The sequence below is a fragment of the Condylura cristata genome, unplaced genomic scaffold, assembly GCF_000260355.1.
Source record: "Condylura cristata isolate star-nosed mole 26May11 unplaced genomic scaffold, ConCri1.0 scaffold00034, whole genome shotgun sequence".
NCBI classification, from domain to species: domain Eukaryota; kingdom Metazoa; phylum Chordata; class Mammalia; order Eulipotyphla; family Talpidae; genus Condylura; species Condylura cristata.
The window spans coordinates 13,857,965-13,878,708 of record NW_004567135.1 but is presented as its reverse complement, the minus strand read 5'-3'; the positions used below and the strand labels follow the sequence as shown (position 1 = coordinate 13,878,708).

General features: G+C 52.4%; 2 protein-coding genes across 2 annotated transcripts; both read right to left on the bottom strand.

The window, feature by feature from the left end:
- Nucleotides 1-989: 989 nt before the first annotated feature.
- GPR162 (G protein-coupled receptor 162) lies at nt 990-4,680 on the bottom strand. Its single transcript, XM_004692896.2, has 4 exons — nt 3,771-4,680; nt 2,750-2,942; nt 2,011-2,168; nt 990-1,731 (listed from the first exon to the last, which is right to left on the bottom strand). The coding sequence occupies exons 1-4, from the start codon at nt 4,635-4,637 to the stop codon at nt 1,183-1,185; spliced, it is 1,767 nt and encodes a 588-aa protein (XP_004692953.1). The 5' UTR covers nt 4,638-4,680; the 3' UTR covers nt 990-1,182.
- A 4,354-nt stretch (nt 4,681-9,034) lies between these two features.
- CD4 (CD4 molecule) lies at nt 9,035-20,466 on the bottom strand. Its single transcript, XM_012732328.1, is given in 9 exon segments — nt 9,035-9,065; nt 9,359-9,426; nt 9,684-9,802; nt 10,336-10,536; nt 11,063-11,392; nt 12,889-13,122; nt 13,592-13,771; nt 20,095-20,259; nt 20,387-20,466. Coding segments are annotated over 9 exon segments (1,377 nt in total). The 5' UTR covers nt 20,436-20,466.
- Between the last annotated feature and the right edge of the window lie 278 nt (nt 20,467-20,744).

Here is a 20,744-nt window from a genome sequence, read left to right as displayed (position 1 = left end):
GGGGGCGCCCCTGGGGACAGCGGGGCCAGGCCGGGGGGCTCCGGGGACCCCGGGGGCGGCAGCAGCAGTAGCAGCAGCAGCAGCCGGAGGAGCCGGAGCATGGTGCGAGAGCCGAGGGCCGGCTGCCGGAGGGCAGTGGGGAGTGGAGATGGAGAAGAGAGGGAAGGGGGGAGGGAAAGGGAGGGGAGAGGAAGGAGAGATGGAGGGGGCGGGTGAGGAAGAGAGAAGGAATGAGCGGGCAGACACAGCCCTTGGGGCTGAGCCCCAACCCCGGGAGAGGCCAATGTGAAGGATGGAGAGAAGTCGGGGCGCCAGGCAGAGCTGAGAAGCAGCCTCAGCCCAGTGGGGTAGAGTGGGAGGAGAAGCCGCCCCTGGAGAGGAGGGGAAGGGCCAAACTGAGCGGCCCCCTGCCCTGGATGGCGGTGTGGGGAGCCCCTGGGAGCCCTGTCTCCCGGTTCCTGTGGCCCAAGGAGTGGGGGTAATTAGGGGGCTGTGGCACCCGCCACTGTTAGTCCAGGAAAAGGAGTGCGGATGCCTTCCATACGCTCCCGCAGCCACCCTCCCACACTTTTGGCAAAAGAGCTCCAGAATGTCGATGGGGGAGGGTAAACTCCAAGCCAGTGACACCAAGTCGCCCCAGACCCTTCCCTGCCCAGATGGTGGATGCCGGACCATGAGGGGGTTTGGGGATAGGGGAAGAGGGAAGAGCCGTGTTCTAAAACCACCTCCACAGATCTGGGCAAAATTCCTCCCCACCTAAACCAGCAAAGTAGTGTTTGCCCTGTCTCCCTCCCCAGAGCAGGAGATGCTCTTCGAAGCCAGGCTCTGTCTGCACGTTTGAGTTTGTGTGTCTTTTCCTGTGTATTTCTGTACCTCTGACCGCAGACCCTGGTCTATTTTGTCCTCTATAAGCTACTTCACTCCTGAGCCTCTGACCATAACCTCTGCGGACTTAGCACATTGGACACAGAAGTTTGGATGGTAACACTTCAGACTTTAATACATTTTGCTAGGGGTGATAGGTGAGTAGGGCATCTGGTCACTTGGCTGGGAGACAGTAGGCTCTGGGGCCCCGATCCCGTGACGGTCTCCCGGAGTCTGGAGGCAGCCACCTTTGGCTCAGGGCAGAAGTAGGTGTTCCCTCTCTGGGCCCCATTCTGAGTCCAGCAGGCCCACTTGGGCTCACAGGGTCAGCTGGGGAAAGATGGGGTTGCCTGGCCCCCAGGATCCTCCCCAAGCTCGTGCACTCCTCTCACCCCCTGTCAGGGAGCAGCGTCTCCCTGAACTTAGCCCCAGAGGGAGTCCAGTAGCTCGGCTATCAGGGGACCCAAGGGAGAGTCGACGGGGAGAGAGGCCCAGAGGCCTGGGCCGGCGAGGAGAAGGCCGTGGTGAGGCTGCCGGAGAAGGCAGAGGTGTCTCATCGATGAAGGTGGTGATCTCCTCCCGGAAGAAGCCAGGACCACGTGGGGGCCCACCACCTGACCCCAGAACCCCACCTTCCAGGAACTGCCGAAGGCTGGTCAACCCACCACCATCAGCTTCCTCCTCATCCTCATCCTCCAGCCTTTGTCTTCGCCCCAGGTACTCAGGAGGGCCCCCCAGAGCCCGGCTCTGGGCTGGGAGGATCCGGATGTCATCAGAGGATGACCACTTGTGCAGGAAGGAGCCTGGGGCCCGAGGGTTAGAGAAGATGTTGGTCTCGTCGTGGGACAGTCGTCGAGACAGAGGGACCTGTGGAGAGAAGCAAGTGAGACCAGAAGTGCTGCAGGAGGAGCCAAGGGGTAGAAGCAGGAACCCAAGAGAGGACTCTACGAGATGGCTCATCCCCTGGAACTCCTGCAAGGCACCCCTTTGGGGTAAGCTGCTTCTGAGAGGCCTGAGCGAAGCCTCTGAATGAAGCCCCTTCTACCCACCTGCTTTCTTTTCACCTGCCCTGGAGGTGCATGGATGGGTGTCAGACTGTAGAGAAGTGGTGAGGGGATACCCAGAACGGACTGTGTATTCCCGTACCTGTAAGTAGTGGACCCTCTCAAGAGGAGGAAAGAGCATGTGTCTTCCAGGCAGCAGCTTCACCTGGGTGGGGTCCCTGCCTCCAGGTCCTGTGGCCCCATTAGCATCAAATCGAACTTTGCACACTCGCCCATCGGCATAGTCATCACAGCCTCCATCTAGGAAAGAAGCAGACTGGTTGCTGGCAAGGACTGCCCACCCTTTCTCCACCCTGCCCCCCTTTAAAAGTCCCTGGAGAACCCTGCTGTAGGCTAGTAAGCCTACAGCATTCCTGCTGGTCTGTAGTCTGTAGCCGCTAGTGTCTGCTGGGCTCAATGCTGAAGCCCTACTGTAGGCAAACTTACATATGCCTTCCCTCCAGCTGTCCTAGCTGGGGGTTTCACTCAGGAAACTCAGTCTTCCTTTACTTCCACAACCTTCTTTAGAGTTGTGTTAAGATTCTGGGTTGTTTCTCGGGATGTGGGTTTCTAAAGGGAGCAGAGGCCCAGGGAAGGGAGACTTAGGGGCAGCAGGAAGCCTTGTGCCAGTGCCAGAGGATTGGATTAGGGGAAGGGGGTGCTCAAGTCAACCCCAGGGGGACGGGGTTTATTCCAGCAGGGGGCACCCCACTGCTTCCCTAACAAATGGGCTCCCCCCCCCCCACACACACACACTAGAAAGGATGGTGGAAAAGAGAAGAAAAGAGAGCAGAGGCCCAGTAAGTAAAGCAAAAGCCTGGTAGCCTGGTGCCTCCTCTGACCGTCTTCGTCGCCATCCTCTTCGGACATGATGGCCACGCACTGTTCCCACACGGTGCGCACGTCGGCGCGGTAGCGCTCACAGGACCAGATGAAGGACGGCAGCAGCAGCGTCTGTGCCATGGAACACCACAGCACCGCCAGCACCATCCACGGGGGAGCCGAGTCCGACTTCAGGGAGAAGAAGCTCACCACCTGGCGGGAGGATGGGGGGGTCAGGTGAGGATCCAGCGCTGAGGGGGTCCCCTTGACCTCCAGATCTAGTGCAGCGGGTAGACCAGAAGTCAGAAAGGGAAGGGCCCAGTCACATGGGGTCATGACAGAGGCCAAGGTGAAGGTTGTGGTGGGTGAATGGAGGGGAAGGGAGCCACTCAGAGGGAGGTCGGAGTTGGCAGGGGGCAAGACCTGCAGTCTGGACGAGAGCAGCAGAAGTGGGTAGGTGTCTCCTCTACTCCAAAGTAGAATGTTCCTATTTGGTAGGTTATTGGAGAGGGCAGGTGTCTGGGAACACTAAGCAATTTTTTCATATACATTAATAGGAATCGTTTTCTCAGACCAGAAATTGACCCGATAAATCCTACCAAATGGGAACATTCTACTGAAGGGCAGGCGAGGCGAAGCCTAGATGGTAAACTTAGGACAGAGAGAAATCCAGGAATAGGGACAAGCTGGGGATGGAGAACACTGTGCCGGTGGGAGATCCCTGTGGGATCTAAGCCCAGGTGTGCTTTAACTGGGGGGTGGGGAATGGGTAGAGGGGAGAGGCTAGATAGTGGAGCCCTGGGCTAGAGGAGGGGGTGGAGCATAGGCGGTGGCACCGAAGGACAGATGAAGTAGGAACTGGACTGGGTCTGGGGGGTGGCATAATGGAGGTTGAACCATGGATAACAGCAATGGCCCTCACAAATGGAGTGGGGTGGGTAGAAGACAGGGTGGTGGCGATGGAGTCGCTGTATGGCTGATGAGTTGGAGGGCAGGTGATCATGCTGGAATCTGGACATCAGTGGGGCACCGAAATCTCACCAAGATGGGCACCCCCGTGAGTGAGTCATAGAGAAAGACGATGGCGCTGACCAAGTTGGTGACCTGCAGAGATGTCTTGGCAGACTCGGAGCCATCCAGTGAGGATCGCCGCTTCCCTCGGGCGTCCTCCACCACGATGGCTGGGACCTCAAAGGCTGGTCGGGTACCCAGGCCCCCTGGCCCACCCCCCTTGGCCCCGCCCGCATACCCGGCTCTCCGGGCCTGCCGCGCCCTCTGGGGTCGGGCCCACAGTGTCTGGTAGAAGGTGATGGCCACACAGACCAGCCCCATGACGATGCCCCCAAGTAGCAAGAGGCTGAAACAGACACCGAAGCCCAGGCCGATCTTGGAGACTATGAACTGGCAGCCGCGGGCATAGTAGCGCTCGCCATTGTTGTGCCAGCCGATGGAGGGCAGCGTGGAGAGGATGAAGCTGACCATCCAGATGCCCATGACGGCGTGCAGCGCCTGCTTCTTGGCGTTGCTGAGGCGGTAGTTGACGGGCCACCGCACCATCCACATGCGGTGGTAGGAGAGCGAGGCGACGGTGAAGCAGGTGGCCAGGGCCAGCGTGTAGTAGGTGGACACGAAGACCTTGCAGATGCTCTCGTTCCAGTCGTAGTCGGAGGAGGCCTGGCGCCGCAGCTGCACCACGGCGAAGGTGGTGAGGGGCACGGCTGCCATGAGGATGTGCGTGCCCGCCAGGAAGCAGAGCAGAAGCTCCAACGGCTTGTGCTTCTGCTGCTTGGCCGAGATGCTGAGGATGATCCAGGCGTTGGCCAGCAGAGCCAGGAGCCCACAGGCCAGCCAGGACAGTGCGTTGGAACGCAGGGACGCCTCTTCTGCCCCTGCTCCGCCCCGCGCCATCCTCTCCTCAGCCCCCCACCCCCCTGAACTCCCGGGGGTGGGGGCTAGGTCTCACCCAGGAGCCCCGCTCACACACACCCCCATGATGCCCAGGACCACTGGCCTGTAGTGAGGCAGGCCGCCTGTGGGCCGACCCTGCTGCTTAGCTTTTCATGACCAAAGCAGCTAAGATCGGACTGAGGGCAGGAGAGGAGACTGAGGGTCAGCGGGGGTCATCATCAGCCTCCATAGTGGGCAGGGCCTGCTCTGAAGTATCCCTTTCGTTGATGGGAGATCTAGCTGGCCGCTCCTCAACTAAGAGGTGGATTGAGGAGCTCTGGTCCCCATGACCAGACTTTCCAGTATCTTCTTCTGGGTCTTTACCATTCAGTGATCTTCTGGATGCCCCAAGGGGCCTGAGGGTGAGACTCAGACACCTGGACAAATTGCAATGGAGAGAAGAGATGTGGGAGGAGGAGGAGCAAGGAGGGGAGGCTGGTCTCCAACTTGCCTTGTAAGGGCCCCTCTCCCCTTTAAAATGATAGCAATGGCTGGCGACTAGGCATCGTCCCACCCTCAACCACAGAACCACTCAAACACACCTGCTCCTCCAAGCCTCCAGCAAAGAAGCTATCTTCATTGCCTGCTTCCTGTTCTTTTTCAGTCCTTTATCCTGCTTCTGAAGGAAGCTCTTAGGTTCCCTGCTCAATCCTTCTCAACCTTTATCTTCATGTCCTTAAATATCAACCTCTTCCGAGATTGGGGACACTTGATTTGTTTCTGAGGGCTCCGGGGATACTAGCATGTGGTGTTAGTTACAGTCCCTCCCAGCCTTCTCCCAGGCTCTCGGGTCAGGGGGTCTTGGTGTTCAGCCTCATTTCCCTAAGCCAGTTCCACTGCCCTTGGCTCCCCAGGGATCAGAGAAGATGGGAGAAAGAAGTCTGGGACCGCAGGGGGGGCTAGGGAACCCGAAGGCGAAGGCGGGGAAACCGCTGACATCAGAAGCATCCAGAAATGGAAAGAGGGGGAACTAGGGAGAAGGAGGAGAGTTTGAGGAGAAAAGAAAGAGGGGGCAAAGTGATAGTATCCTAAAATAGAAGGAAAAGCCCAGAGACCCCTGCAGAGAAGGTTTGGAGGGAAGGGGTGTTGGAGGAAGGGCGAGAAGGAGCAGGGAGTAGGGAGGCTTCGAAGAAAAGTCAAAGGTGCAACCTGGAGCTGACCCCCACCAACAGACCCTGATTCCTTCTCCCCTGCTCCAGACTCGGTTCCCCCAGGCCAAGAAGGTTGGTGACGCTGGCTGTAGTGAGCCCTGGGCAGGGTGTCAGAGGAAATCAGGTGAGACTCTGAGCCAGCGGAGTGGACGGAGTGGACGGCAGGAAGGTGGGGAATGGTTTGGGAGTGAAGGGTGGGTGGAAATGAAGGGTCTATCACTAAGGAAAGCCCTCAGACCCCTGCCCTTCCCAAGAGGTCCTAGTCCACCCCCCACCTTTGTCTTCCCTCCCGAGCCCAGTACACCCCAGTTGCCATGGCAATGGCCAGCCAGAGGGAGGTGGAAGGAATTGGTCAGGAGCACCCCCACACACACTCCCGCTCCTACAGCCTTGGACCCCTTCCCAGCCACCCCCACCCAGACCCAGCTGGTGGGCTCAAACAGAAAGAGATGGGGAGTCAGAGAGGAGGGAGGCAGGAAGGATCTGAAGGACAGAGAGAAGGAGGTGAAGGACAGAGAAAGATCTGAGGCAGGTGGGAGGGGAGGATGTGGGAGACTCCTTGGTGGACTGGGGTCTCTCTCACACCGGTCGGGGTGAAGGGGTAAGGTCAGGCAGCTCCACCCTCCTGCCACCCACAGGGTGCTCCAGGGCAGAGACAGCAGGTGGCTGGGGAGGAGGGGCCGGCCGACGTAGAGAGGAGGCAGCCGAGGGGGAGGGGAGGAGGGGGCTAGAGGGAGGGTCTGCGGGGGACAGGACTGGGGTCGTCTTACCTCAGGCTGCGCCTGGCACTGCCATGGAGACCGCACTCCCAGCACGGCTCTCCCGGGCTCCCGCCGCCGCCGGCTCCAGCTCACCCTCCCTCCTCCCTCCCTCCCTCTTTGCTCCCTCCCTCCTCCCTCCGGTCCTCCTCCTCCCCCCTCGGTCCCAGCCTCGCGGGCTCAGCCCGCCGCTCACTCCGTCTCTGCCCCCCTAGGTCCCTCCAAGCCCCTCTCTCCCAGAGCCCTCCAGCCCGTGAGCCTGGGTGGGGGGACTGAAGGAAGCTTTTTTGGGGGGTGGGGGACCAGTGTGGGGCGGAGAACTGGCCGGCGGTGACTTGGAGGGGGAGGGGCAAGGAAGGCGGGAGAGGGAGGGGTGAGGAGGATGGCGGGGAGCCCGCTCCATTGGTGAAATGGTTCTGTCCTGCCCCCCACCCCACCCCATTTTTCAAGATGAACACCAGCTCAGAGAGGCAGCTGGTGTTGTTGGGGACCAAGGAGCTAGCTGTTCAGGGAGGAGGAAGCGTGTGTCACCGTGTGTTACCGTGTGTGTCTGTGTGAGGGCTGTGCCTGGAGTGTCGCTGGAGGGGCAGGTGCTGAGTCTGCCTGGGAAGTGGGGGTCACACAGGTCTACAAGGATGTACCCCATACACACATCCCACCACCTCCTCTCCCATACAAACTCACACCTACGTTGTGTGTACACATTGTAGTTTCACTGAGTCCTTTCTCTCCACCAGGTACATAAACTTGTGTGGGAATGTACAACCCCAGAGTCTCTCCCTCAGTGAAGCACATGAGGAATCAGTCCTGGACAGACAGACACACACACCCCCCCCCTTTGGGGTGGAGAGGTGGTTACTCAGCCTCCAGAGAGTTTTTCCTTCCCTATGGAAGCTTCATGTCCTGGGACTGACCCCAAAGATAAGAGTTACCCTGGTTCCTAGAGAAAAGTCCACTCCCTCCCATGTCCCCCCCCCACACAAATGCAGAGCATCTTCTTTAGAAGTTTGCTGTTTTTTCCTGTTGGTTCAGGAGCAGAGGTGGGAGTGGGCAGGGTTCAGATCAAGTGGCAGGAACCTGGTCTTTCTGGAAGGGGCTGGAAGGGGCAAGCTGGGAGGAAAGAGAATGGGGTAGAGACTGAGGGAGGTGGAGAAGAAGGGAAGGAAGGAGAGACAAAGGAGGCAGGAGACCCTAAGGAATGGATTAAGGAGAGCTGGACCAAATACTTGTATTCTCCATTTTCCTGTGTCTGGAAAGGTTTGGGAAAGGATGAAGGAGGCTTCAGGGCTGGGGAACTGAAGCCCAATGCTACTGCCCTTCACAGGAGATCTGCTCAGAAAGTTCCCTCTCAGACCAGCTCCCCACCCGCTCTGGCAAATCTCACCTTCCAGAAGGTTCTGTAGGAGGTGAGTGGCAGGTCACTGGGCTCTTGTCCACTGAGCCTGTACTCCCAACTGGTGCTCTAATTAGAGCTGAAACCTTTGTCCTCTGGTAACATGATTTGCAGCCAGCAGGTGATGAGGGAGGCGTTTGAGACAGGGCCGTCCTTCTCCACATTCCTGAACACTCTAGGCAGCCCTCCCTGTGTGCTCCTGTGGAGCCAAAGGTACACACCAGCACCTCTGACTGACCAGCTGCAGCAATCTGAGTGGTATTTGTCTATGTTTGAGAAACAGCAGTGGGACTAGAGGTCAAGAGACAGGCTAGTCCTGACTCAACATCATGTAGCTGTGTGATCTTGGACAAACACCTAACCTTTCTGAGCTCCATTTCTGGTGTGTAAACCACAGATGTTAATCCAGGAACTGTCACTGTCAGCAATAGGATTTATCAAACAGGATGTGAAGCTGGTTTACAGATCAAGACAGTGCTCACGTGCTAAGGAATCGTGTTGGTGGGCAGGTGTGATCTCTGTATGAGGGTGTGCATTCGGGGATCCCTGTTTGCACACAGGTGTGAATGAGTCTGTGGCCCCCAACACAGGTTGAGAAGCAGCCACCAGGTTGGAGGCTGGCAGGGAGGGGCCTTGGGAGTCTTGACTGGCTCTGTGATCTTGGGCTGGCCTTAAGCGTCTCTTAAGGCCATAAAGTGACAGTCTTCTTTCATAAAATGACAATGCTTTGCTTTATGCTGCTGACACCCAACCTCACTCTTCAGGCTGGGTAGGACTGATTCTGCCTGCTTCCGTGAGATCCAAATGGGCAGCGAGGGAGACAGTAGAGAAGAAATAGTGAGAGAAGAGCTAGGGCTTGGGTGAGAAGGAGAGGGGGAGAAAAGATGTAAGTTCTAGAAGACGTGAATCAATGGCCAAGGGAACAAGGACAGTAGGAGATGGCTGGCGGCCTGGGGTCTGGTACATTCATTTGGTCCACAGGCCCAGGAGCCTGACAGGAAATGCTGGAAGACAGCTGGGGAGGCTGCAAGTGAGAAGCTGCCCCTGGCTGGTGCCTCAAATGCGATTACATGGCTTCTGGAACCGGCTGGAGGAAGAAAGAAGAAAAGGAGTGAGTCTGCTCCTCCCCAACTCCATGGCATTCTAGGACCTCCCAGGTCCCCAGACTGCCATTGTCTCTTGCCATTGCTCCAGGGCAGGGCCACAGCCTGAACCATCCAGGCACGCTGCCCCCAGCTCTCCCCTCCCTCTCCTTCACCTCCCCTGCCCCTCTGTTTTCACTCAACTCTACTCCTCCACCTCCTCTCCCCCCACTCTCCTCTCTCCTTCCTCCCCCTCCTGCCCAAGTCTTCCTCCTCCCCCACCCCCCCAGCTCCTTACTGGGGGCACTGGCAGGTCTTCTTCTCGCTGAGGAGTCTCTTGATCTGAGACATCCGGTCTGCCTGGCGCTGTTCAGGAAGAAGGAAGAGAGTCATGAGGGTCCCAGGCCTCCAGAAGGGAGGTGCCCCTTGGAGCGGGGAGTGGGGGAAGCTGGGAGAGGAGAAGCAGTCACTATGGCAGAGGGCATCTGCCCCAGCTCTTGTCTCCTCCTCTGTGGGGCCTGGAGCAGCCCAGTCTGCAGGGGGAGCTTGCAGGCACTCATCCCAGAAGCAGGGCCCATACACAAGCTACCCTTTAGCTGCTGAGGGGCTCCGGTGCTGCTCACCTTGCGATGCCAGCACTTGACACAGCAGACAATGCAAAATCCAGTGAGAACCAGGCTGGCAGTCCCACCCAGCACGAGGACCAGGAATGCTGGCGAGTCTTTCATGAGTTGGGAAGAAACTGCGAGAAAGATGTTCACCTCACTGCCCTCTGGCCTCACTGCCCTCTGGCAGAGGCAGGGTGCTCTGGGGGCCGCAAGAAGACCTGATGCCTGGCTACCCTTAGACCTGATTCTTGGACTGGCAGAGCAAGGCAGGGCGCATAGGGCTCCCCCAGGTCCTCTGGGCTTGAGAGGAAAGAGCTGAGGAAGGGGTTTTCAGGTCAGAGACCGTCAGCACAGTGGGAGCTGGAAGCAGCCGTCTTGTCTGAGTCCATACACATGTGCTGGTGTGTGGGCCTGCCTACCTGCATGTGTGTGCACCTGGAGTTGGAGAGAAACCAGGGAGGGACACTCTTGGTTATATGGGCCCCATTCCTGGGCTGTAGACCCAGGAGGTGGGAACTTTCAGGACCACAGAAACCAGGACAGATCCTACCTCACCTCATCTCCCTGTGTAGCCAGCCCCCTAAGTGACCCAAGTGGTATGCCCCATTGTTTCTGCCCACCCTGCAGGCAGAAGCTTGGTGTTGGGTCAGGGGCCCCAGACACTCACCCTCCACCTTGGATTCCAGCAGGACATAGTCCTGGTGACTCAGCCGACACTGCCATCTGCCTGCCTGAGGGTTCAGCACTGTCACCCACTTCTGCTGACTTGAGTTCTCCATACTTCCATTCTCCAGCTTCAAGCTCAGCTGCATCTGGGGGGGCACGGGTCCCCTCACCTCACAGGCCACATTGTTCTTGGACTCATTCACTGCAGAGGTACAAGAGCCAGGACCCCCCAGGTCCAGTAACACTCAGGGCAAATTCAGTAGAACAATCAAAATCACATATTTAGCCTCTCAGCACATTTTCACGCCACTATAACCGAGAAAACACAACTTTTGAAATCCAACGCTCTTGGATTTGAATCCCAGCCCCACTGCTCCCTGGCTGTGTGGCCCTGAGCCAGCCACTTCACCAGCCTGAGTGCAGACAGTAATTAGTACTGTACACAAGTACATGTACGATTCCTGAATGGGGCCTGCCATGGAGTTAGCATCAGACATTAGCTTGTGGGATTATTGAGATGATTAAGGAGACAAAGTGGGAAAAGGCAGTGCTGAAGCTGGTGTTCACGGAGCACTTTACACTCAGAGTAGATTGGATTGCCCAGTCAGCTGCTGAGGCCCACAGAGGAAGGGAGCTAAGCCAGAGGTCACAGAGGATGGGACAGAGGCAGAGTCAGCCCCCTGCAGCAGCCCTGCGTCCACCTTCTCAGCCTGCCCTCACCCCCTCACCTTTCATCACCACAAGATTCACTGTCCTATGCAGCACCCCTTTTTTAAGGTTCAGGGTCAGATTTCCAGAGCCTGCATGCTGAAGCAAGGCCTTTGACAGAGTGATGCGGAGTGGAAGCTTCTCCTGCATGTGGAGGTGTTGGGAGATGTTTCTCACAGACAATTTATTGTTCTCCAAGGTGAAGCTGACCCAGAGCTTCGGGGAGGAGTTACCCTCAGCTTGCCACTGCATAGACCCACTCAGGGATTCGGCTTTGAAGTTGAGTGGGAAGGAGAATTCCACCTTCTCCCCTTCACACTTGTAGATTGTGTCAGGAAAATCCAGGAAACCTGGAATTGGGGCAGGAGAGAAACTGGTCAGGAGATAGGAAGAAGGGTTTCCAGCGTGGGGTGGGCTGTGGTGGGGGCAGAGGACATGGAGGGGGACCAGCTGAGTCCAGATAACTCGGCGGCCACTTCAGCTCTTTTTTTTTTTAATTTAATTTAATTTTTAAGGCTTATTCCTTTAATATAATGGACAGGCAAGAAAATAATGATAATGATGAACAGCTATATACCAGAGACATTTTGTGGGCGTGGAGTAGGGTGGGATGGGATCAAAAACAGTGAGGGGAGGGAAATGCACTGGGCTATGGTGATGGCACACGGTTGATTTGGTGATGGGAAGCCCACGGGGATTGCAACTGAGATGGAAAAAGGCATAAAATGAAGTAAAAATAAGCTATTATTAAAAAAAAATTTATTCCTTTATGTATTCAAGAACTGGGGTCAGGCCAGAGATGTGGGGGGTGAGAGGACTCACCAGAGACAAGGTGGGGAGCAGAACAGGCAGATGTACTGAAATACACTGCTGAGGGAAGCAGCAGGCAGGTCAGGAGAGATCTGCTGCGTCATGTGGTTCACCTCCCTGGCTGGGGATCGAACTCATGCTGCAGAGGCTATGGACAGCTTCATAGTGCTGCGCTTTAACCCGTTGCACCACCAGGGAGGGTCCATTTCAGTTCTTAACATCCCATCTCCCGCTCAAGTCTTCTCTGTCTTACCTCTTTACCCAGGCATGGCCCCTTGTTGTACCCCCTCTGAGAACAGCCTAGTCTAGGGGCCTCTCCCTCCTCAGCAGCCCTGGCTCACAGAGGACATCTGGCCATTTACCACCCTTCAGAAGTTAAGAGCCGGTACTTACATCAAGTTTGTGACGGGTCAGGCCTGTCACTCTAGTCATTACCTAGAGTAATAAGCACAGTGAGCTTCATCCCCATTTTCCAGATGCAGAAACCAAGGCACAGGGAAGTTCAGTGACTTGGCCAAGGTCACTCGGTTAAGTCAGAGCCTAATTTAAATCAGAGCCCACACGCTAACCACTCTCCACTGCTGCCTGGTATCACATAAGCCCATGGTAGTTAGGATCTGGGGCAGGACCTGCGTTCTGGGCTCTGGCTCCACCACCTCCACTCCCCCAGCCCCTGGGTCAGGATTCTAAAGGTACAAAGTAGAATTTCATCCCAGTCAATTTGCTGGTGTTAGTGTCCAAGTTGGATTTGCCAACTTGGTGGGAATGGGGAGCTACGGAGAAAAAGAAAACAGAAGTCCTTGGCACACCAGCTTCAAGGAGTCTCTGGAGTCCCCTCACATCTTCATGTCCCTGGTCCTTCTTCCATGTCCACCACCCTGAGCAAGGGTCCAGCATACCCCTCAGGACAGAATTCAGTCCAGGACAACCAGGCCCGCCTCCCTCTTTCCCCAAACCCAACCCCAGGACAGAGCAGAGGGAGGGCCAGTCAGGCCCTGAGGCAGGGGAGGGCTGAGAGGAGAGAAGCACTTCTTACCCAACACCAAGATGTTTATGTCCCAAACCAGCTTGGACTCTTTGTGGAAGATGGTGCATTTCCAGGTGCCACTGTCCTGCTGCTTCACCTGGGACACTGAGATGATGTTGCCCATTTTTACTTCTTGAAGCCCTGGACCTGTGCATTGCATTGAAGATTTAATACCAGGTGGGCTCTCCAAGGTCAGGGTCACTTCTTGCCCCAACATCAATTGGTTGCCTGGGCTGTAAGTCACTGTGGAGGGAGCAGATGACTTATGTCACATAAACACTATCCCCAAGGAGGAGGAAGAAGCCAGGCCTGACAGGGTCTCTCTGTCACCCCACTCCTAACATCATCCTTCCTGCCAACCCCCAGCTGTCTGCTCCCAACCCAGAAGAAGGTTGCTTTCTCCCACCGCCTCCCCCTCTTTCTCCCTCTACCCTTCCCCTTTGTCACCTCTCCCCACCCTCCTCTTCTCCCCTTCTCCTTTTCTCCTTCCCTCTTCTCTGCCCCTCTCTGTCCTCCCTCTGGCTCCCGTCCTTCTCGCCCCTCTCTGTCCTCCCTCTGGCTCCCGTCCTTCTCGCCACTGTCCTCTACGTCTCTTTCCCCCCTGCCTGACCCGAGGATATGTAGTGGCCTGTGGGATCCAGCTGTGGACTGCTGAGGTATCCCGCTGATTTGGGTGTAGGAATGGGTGTCAGGGAGGAGGGAGACTGGCCACAGTACCCATGTTCCTACTCACATGTGAACACAATCAGCTGCACCTCCGTTTTCTGGTCCCCTACTTCACAAAAGTAAGTCCCTGTGTCATCTTTCTCAAGTTTTGTGATGATTAGAGGAAAGGACCCTTGGTCCCACATCATCTTTCTTGAATCAACACGATCCTTCATCTTGCTATTACCTGGGAGTTAAAGCCACATGGGAGAGATCAAGTACCCTGGAGAGCTGGCATCCCCGGTGGGCAGTGCCCATAACTCTTTTGATTTGAGTTGCTAATTTCCTGCAGAATCTACCCCTTGACCTAATCAAAGAATTCCAGACTGATGAGGCTGAATTCCTCACACTCATTTTCCTGGTCAGGACCATCTCTCACTAATCCAGAAGAAAATCATGTGCTTATTGGCAAGGCAGCAACTCCTACAAATAAAATACTTTAGATGCATCATCTCGAGCACTCTTCACAACACAACACCAGGAAGTAGGTGCTGTCTTGCTTCTTTGGTGGATAAGGAAACTGAGACTCAGAGAGATAAAATCGTCGTCCAAACTCAGGTTTACATATTGTTGGCAGAAACATAAACCAGTGCAATGGCTTTGGAAAGTAATTGGTAATGTTTACCAGGGTTACAAATGCACACGCCAAATTAAATGTCCACCAAGAAACGATCAGGTTAAATCGGTTAGAGTTCTTGCCTTCAGGGAAATGCTATAAGGGAAGAATGAAGACACTCTTACAGACTGATACGGGTTATATCTAAGAAATAGCAACTAATTATAATAAGACATTAAGTAGACTATCATTTATTTTAAAAGGAGGAGGAAAGTATCTGTCTGTCTGTCTACCTGCCTAGCTACCTGTCTATCTACGTCTGTCTCTAGCTATGCATCTGTCTATATCTATCTTGTACATGAACAACAACTATTTCTCTAAGTAAAGATGGTGTGATAACTGAGGTGTCTCTGGCGAGAGGAAGGGAATGCCAAGGTGTGAACAAAGAGCTTTTCGCCTTTCATAGATCCTTTCCTGTCTTTGGAATTTTGACTCCAGTAAATGGTGGGTAAACATTCAGGCCTATGCGGTACATGTGCAGCACTGTCTCTGGAAAGGGCTTAATCATGGAGATGTGGACGAGTCCAGCCACCACGTGGGGAAGTTCTCTCTTGCTGACCATTTTCTGGGACCCACAGCAGCTCCAGAACTGTGGCAGTTGAGGGCTTTGGAAGCCAATGTACATAGCAAGCACACAGCCTTTTACTTTGAACTTGTATTTGGAGGGATGGAGTGAAGGTAGCTGAGATAAAGCCCCTGCCCTCCACTCCCTCCACACCACCTCAGTCTCCCGTGAAGCCAGCATGATGAGCTCCAGTTTTGGCCTCAGTGCAGGAAGTTGGGTATCACATGGGCATGATTTGCCCTTTTTCTCCTCCTCCAGACCTCACAGTCTGCTTTGCACTGCTTGGGCTTATCCTCTCCAGGAGCACTTTCCCGACAACCTGAGACCTGCTCTCCTTACCCTGGCCTCTCCTTTTATGTGTCTGTCATTGGTTCAAAAGCCTAAAGAGAATAAAGGTACTGTCGTAGCAGAAGTTGGCACAAGGAAAACATCCATGAAAAGAGCAAAACAGTATGGGGAACAACCACAAAGGAGTGGGGGGTTGGGCCCTGGGTTGGGCCCTCCCTGGTGGCGCAGCGGGTTAAAGCACAGCACAAAGAAGCTAAAGCCACTTCAGCATGAGTTCGATCCCTGCCTGCCAGGGAGGTGACCACATGGCGTGGCAGACCTCTCCTGACCCGCCCGCTGCTCCCCTCAGCAGTGTACTTCATTGATCTGCCTGTTCTGCACCCCGCTCTGTCTCTGATGAATCCTCTCACCAGTCCTGCACCTCTGGCCTGTACTCCAGTTCTATGTGAATAAATAAATAAAGATTAAAAAAAAAAAAGGCGCGAGGAGGTCATGGTATGTGGAAGTTTCTGGGAAGCTGTGGAAGGGACGCTAAAGAGCTGAGTGTTGGCAGAGATTTCCAGGCTTAGTGGAAAGACCAGGGAGTGACATGTGCAAGGTATTGCAGGTGGGAGAGAAAGCAAACGAGAGAGGCAGGTAGCAAAAGGCTTGCTGAGAAGCTTCCGGTGGAATCCCAGTGGAAGGTTTGCAGATTTGGCTACAGAGGGCAGTGGCCCCATAGGAACAAAGATGATGAAACAGAAAAACTCTTAAAGGAAGGAATGGGCATAATTGGTGACGGATGGGAAGCCAGAAATTTAAATAGAGGGATAAAAACACTTGACTCTGGTTCAGAAATGGTGGGCGTTGTGAGAGGGATACCGCTGTGCCAGGGATCAGGAAGTTGGGAAGGAGAGCTGTTCTGGAGGAAAATCAAATCATAGAAAGAGAACAAAAGCATTGACACAAAAGACTTAAGAATTTTTAGAAAGTCGCACATTGTTTCTATCTCAGAGGCAATCAAGAAATGCAAATTAAAACAACAATGATATATTTCCAGCTAGCAAATTAGCCACAGACATATTTTAAATAATACAACTCAGTGCTGGAAGTGTGTCCATGGCGCTGACATTAACTAGACGTGGTGTAAATACATTGAATTTTCTGGAGGCAATTTTCTGCAGAAAATGACAACTCTTTTTAAAGTTCATATCCTCAATTTCATTTCTAGGTTTTTATCCTTAAAACGATTATTTAAAGACGCAGATCACAACATAGCAAACTATAGTGCTAACAGCATACAATGCTAGACGAAACGATCACTGCTGTATATTCGCACTCACTCACTTGATGGAATATTAGGTTGGCACCAAGAAAGAGATTTACAAGTAATTTTACTGAAATGGAAAATATTCATCACATGCATTTTTTAAGTTTTGTTAAGATAATTTGGGGGAGGGTTGGTTATTTTAACTACAAAGTTATATAGACTCCACACTTCCCTGTCCCCATGAGTACAACTGTAAACAGTTTGGTGTGGATTGCTCCCTGCTTGTTCTTTGCTCACGCAAACATATATTCCCATAGATTGACTTTTTCAACTTAAGTGGAATTACATCTGTAGCTCACTCTTTCCACTTAACAGACTACGCTGGACATGTGGAGCTTCTTTTCATTTTGTTTTGAAATTATGAAAATGAATTTTTTTATTGTTGATTTCTAAAATTCAATTTATTATTTCTTGATCACTGGAAGAAATAATACAGAAAGACCTCAAAAACCCTGTGCCCAGCGCTCTCTGATGGTAACAGCTTGCAAATGCCATAATACAATGCCACACCGAGGGTACCAGCTTTGGCGCCACAAGGGTGCTGACCTTTCCCAGGGCCTTGGGGCGTTGCCCTTTTATAGCCACACCCCTTCTCTTCCACTTTCCTCCCCTCACCACATCAACTGCTGATAATAATCTGTCCTCCATTTCCGTAATTTGTCATTTTAAGAATGTTGTATAAGTGGAATTTCACAGGATGTCACCTTAGGGAATTGACTTTTTTTTCACTGAACATCACTCTGGAGATTCACCCAGGTGATTATGTGTAGTTACCCAACTGTCCCTTTTTATAGCTGGGAAGTGTTTCCCAGTGTGACTAAAACCATTCACCCATGGAAGGACATCTGGGTTGTCTCTGGTTATTATAAATAAAGCCATTATGAACATTTGTATACATTTTTTGAGGTGAACACAAGTGGTTTCTTGTAATAAATGCCTAAGTGTGCAAAAAATGCTGGATTGTTGCATGTTTGGTTTTGTTTTTTTTAAGATTTTTTTATTCATGCAGAGCTGGGTACAGGCCAGAGGTGCAGGGGTGAGAGGATTCACCAGAGACAGAGCAGGGAGCAGAGCAGGCAGATCTACTGAAATACACTGCTGAGAGGAGCAGCTGGTGTGTCAGGAGAGGTCTGCCACGCCATGTGGGTCACCTCCCTGGCTAGGGAGCGAACTTGTGCTATAGTGGTTGTGGACAGCTTCATAGTGCTGAGCTTTAACCCGTTGCCCTACCAGGGAGGGCCACACGTCTGGTTTTTAAGAAACTGCCCAAAGATTTCTCAGAATGCCAGTACCATTTTGTCCTTCCACAACAATCTAGTTAGTTTCTCTGCAGCTTCATCAGCATTTGCTGATGTTTGCAGTTGTTTCTGATGGGCATTCTGATAGGCACAGGGTGTTTCATTGTGGTTTTCATTTGCATTTCCGGAATGACTAATGATGCTGCACACCTTTTCCACTGCTCCCGCCATTCCTGATTCTCTTTGCTGGAATGTCTATTCAGGCCATTATCCCATTTCTTACTAGGTTGTTTTTCTTGGTATGGACTTTTGAAAGTTGTTTACATGTTTTAGATTCTGTTCCTTTTTTCAATATGTATTTTGCATATACTTTCTCATACTCTATAAATTGTCTTTTTCTCTTCTTCCTCATCAGGTCTTTCGCAGAGTAAAATTTTTAAATTTGACCTCCTTAGTGGCTTAGGTGTTCAGAATTAGCACTATTACCACTATGACCTCAGTTCAGCCAGGGAGGTGACCCACATGGCACAGCAGACCTCTCCAGTCTTGCCCGCTGCTCCCCTCAGCAGTGGATTTCAGTAGAGCTGCCTGTTCTGCTCCCTACTCTGTCACTGGCAATCCTCTTAACACCCCCGCCACACACACACACACCTCTGGCCTACAGCCCAGTTCTTATATGCAAAAATAAATTTTAAAAAAAACTTTACAAATGCTTTAAAATTTAATTAAGATCAGTTTTTCTTTTATAGATCCTGCTTATGGTACTAAACCTAATAACTCATTGTCCAGTGTAGATCCTGAAGATTTTGTTGTGTATGTTATTATAATTTTACATTCTACACTTGAGTTCATAGCTCATTTTGTTAATTTTTATTTACTTTTTAAAAAAAGATTTATTTATTGATGCATACAGAACTGGGGTACAGGCCAGAGCTGAAGGGGTGGTTAAACTATTCACCAGAGACAGAGCGGGGAGCAGAACAGGCAGATCAACAAAGTATACTGCTGAGGGGAGCAGCGGGTGGGTCAGGAGAGGTCTGCCAAGCCATGTGGTCACCTCCAGGGCAGGCGCAGATCAAACTGAAGCGGAAGCGGCTTTAGCTTCTTAGTGCTGTGCTTTAACCCACTGCGCCACCAGGGAGGGCCTGGCCTGTACATTTTTGAGGAAGACCAGTCAAGTATTTTGGGATTTGCCTGATGTTTTCCTCTTGATTCAACTGGGTTTGTGGGTTCAGGGGAAGAAGATCACGGAGACAAAGCATTGTATTCATTACACATCAAGGGTACATACTATCAGCGTGACTTACAACTGCTGAGGTTTACCTTGATCACCTGGGTGACATCACTTTTTTTCAGGTTTCTCTACTGTAAAGCTATTCCTCCCACCTACCCTTCCATATTTTACTCTTGGGAAGTAATTACCACACATAGCCCACACTTATGGTGTGAGGAATTATGCCTCCCATCCTTGAGGGAAGATTATTTGCACAAATTATTTGGAATTCTTCGACATGGGAGATTTGTTTATCACCTGCCCACCCCCCTCTATTCCTAATTACTTTTTCAATCAGTTATTGTATCAGTATGGACTTGCAGACATTAATTTTATAGTTTGGGACAAAAACATTTTTTAAAAAATGTTTTATAATTTGTCTATAGTGTTTGAGTCTGTCTCTGTAGTTTTTTTTTTTTTTTTAAGATTTATTTATTTATTCATACAGAACTGGGGTACAGGACAGAGGTGCAGGGGAGGTGAGAGGTTTCAGCAGAGACAGAGTGAGGAGCAGAACAGGCTGACTGATGAGGTACACTGCTGAGGGGAGCAGCGGGCAGGTCAGGAGAGGTCTGCCGCGCCATGTGGATCTCCTCTGGGGCAGGCGGGGATCAAACTCATGCGGAAGTGGCTTTAGCTTCTTTGTGCTGTGCTTTAACCCGTTGCGCCACCAGGGAGGGCCCTGTCTCTGTAGTTTTTTAGCTGTAACTCTAGCTATTACATCTGCTCTCATCCTCACTGCCAGTAGAGGTGGTTCCTAACTGCCTGAGGTAGAATTTCCAGCTCCCCACATTCTCTCCAAGGACATGGGGTGGGGGTGGTTTTGTTACTGCTGTGTGATGATGAACATCCTGACTTTTTACCAGGCATCATCTGACATCATCCCAACAAGGAGGGGTATCCCCTGCCCCCACTTTCAGAAGAATTTGCTCTCTCTAGCCATAGAACCAGGAAAGGAGCAACCTAGCAAGACAAAACTTATTTTAGGTAATAGTTATTTTTAATATCTATCAAAAAAACCCACAAATATGAAAATATTAAAATTAGAATAGGCCACCAAAAACCATTCCCTGGACCACTAGCAGTTGGAATGGGGAAACCTAACAAATTTATCAATCAGAGCCTTTTGGAGTCCCAGGTTAATAGGACCGGGATGGGTTAGCACCAAAGATATTCAATCCAGGGTGCTTTCTTCCTTGTCCTGGGAGAGGGTCACTCTACCTTTAGTGATGAATCCATTCTTATCTCTCAGAATCAGGATGTTGGGTGACTTTTTCCAGCTGAAGGATGTAAACTTCTTCTGGGAAGCATTGCAGGACAGCTCTACTTTGTCTGTTGCCTTCGCCAGCACTATTTCTTTTCCCTGAGTGTCCTCCGGGACCAGAGCTAGATGTAAAAGAGGGGTTCAGGTCTCAAGTCTGTCACCCCCCCTACTCCACCCCCAAACTTGCCATCTCCCAGTCATCCTCTTCTCCCAAATCATTGCCCTCAGACCCCACATCAAAATACTCACCCCAAAACAGCACCAGAAGCAGGCACCTTAAAGAGGTTGTCTGGTTCATTGTGGCCTTGTTGACAAGGCAGGGGCCTGAGTCTTCACCCAGAAGAAAAGACAGAGCTTGAGGAGAAAAGCCAATCATTAGATGGCAGGCAGTTTGTATTGAGCCATGGAGTCACTGCCCAAAGGGCATAGATCAGGGAGTGGGGGAAGAAATCAGCTTTCTTACAAATCAATTATCAAGTAGATAAAATCAAATATGCCTCTTGGATATTCATGAATCTAAGCAGATACCCAGGTCCCACACAGTGCGATGCCCAGGCCACAGTGGGCTCTCTGCCGGGGGGGATCGAGGAGTCACTGAGAAGATGGA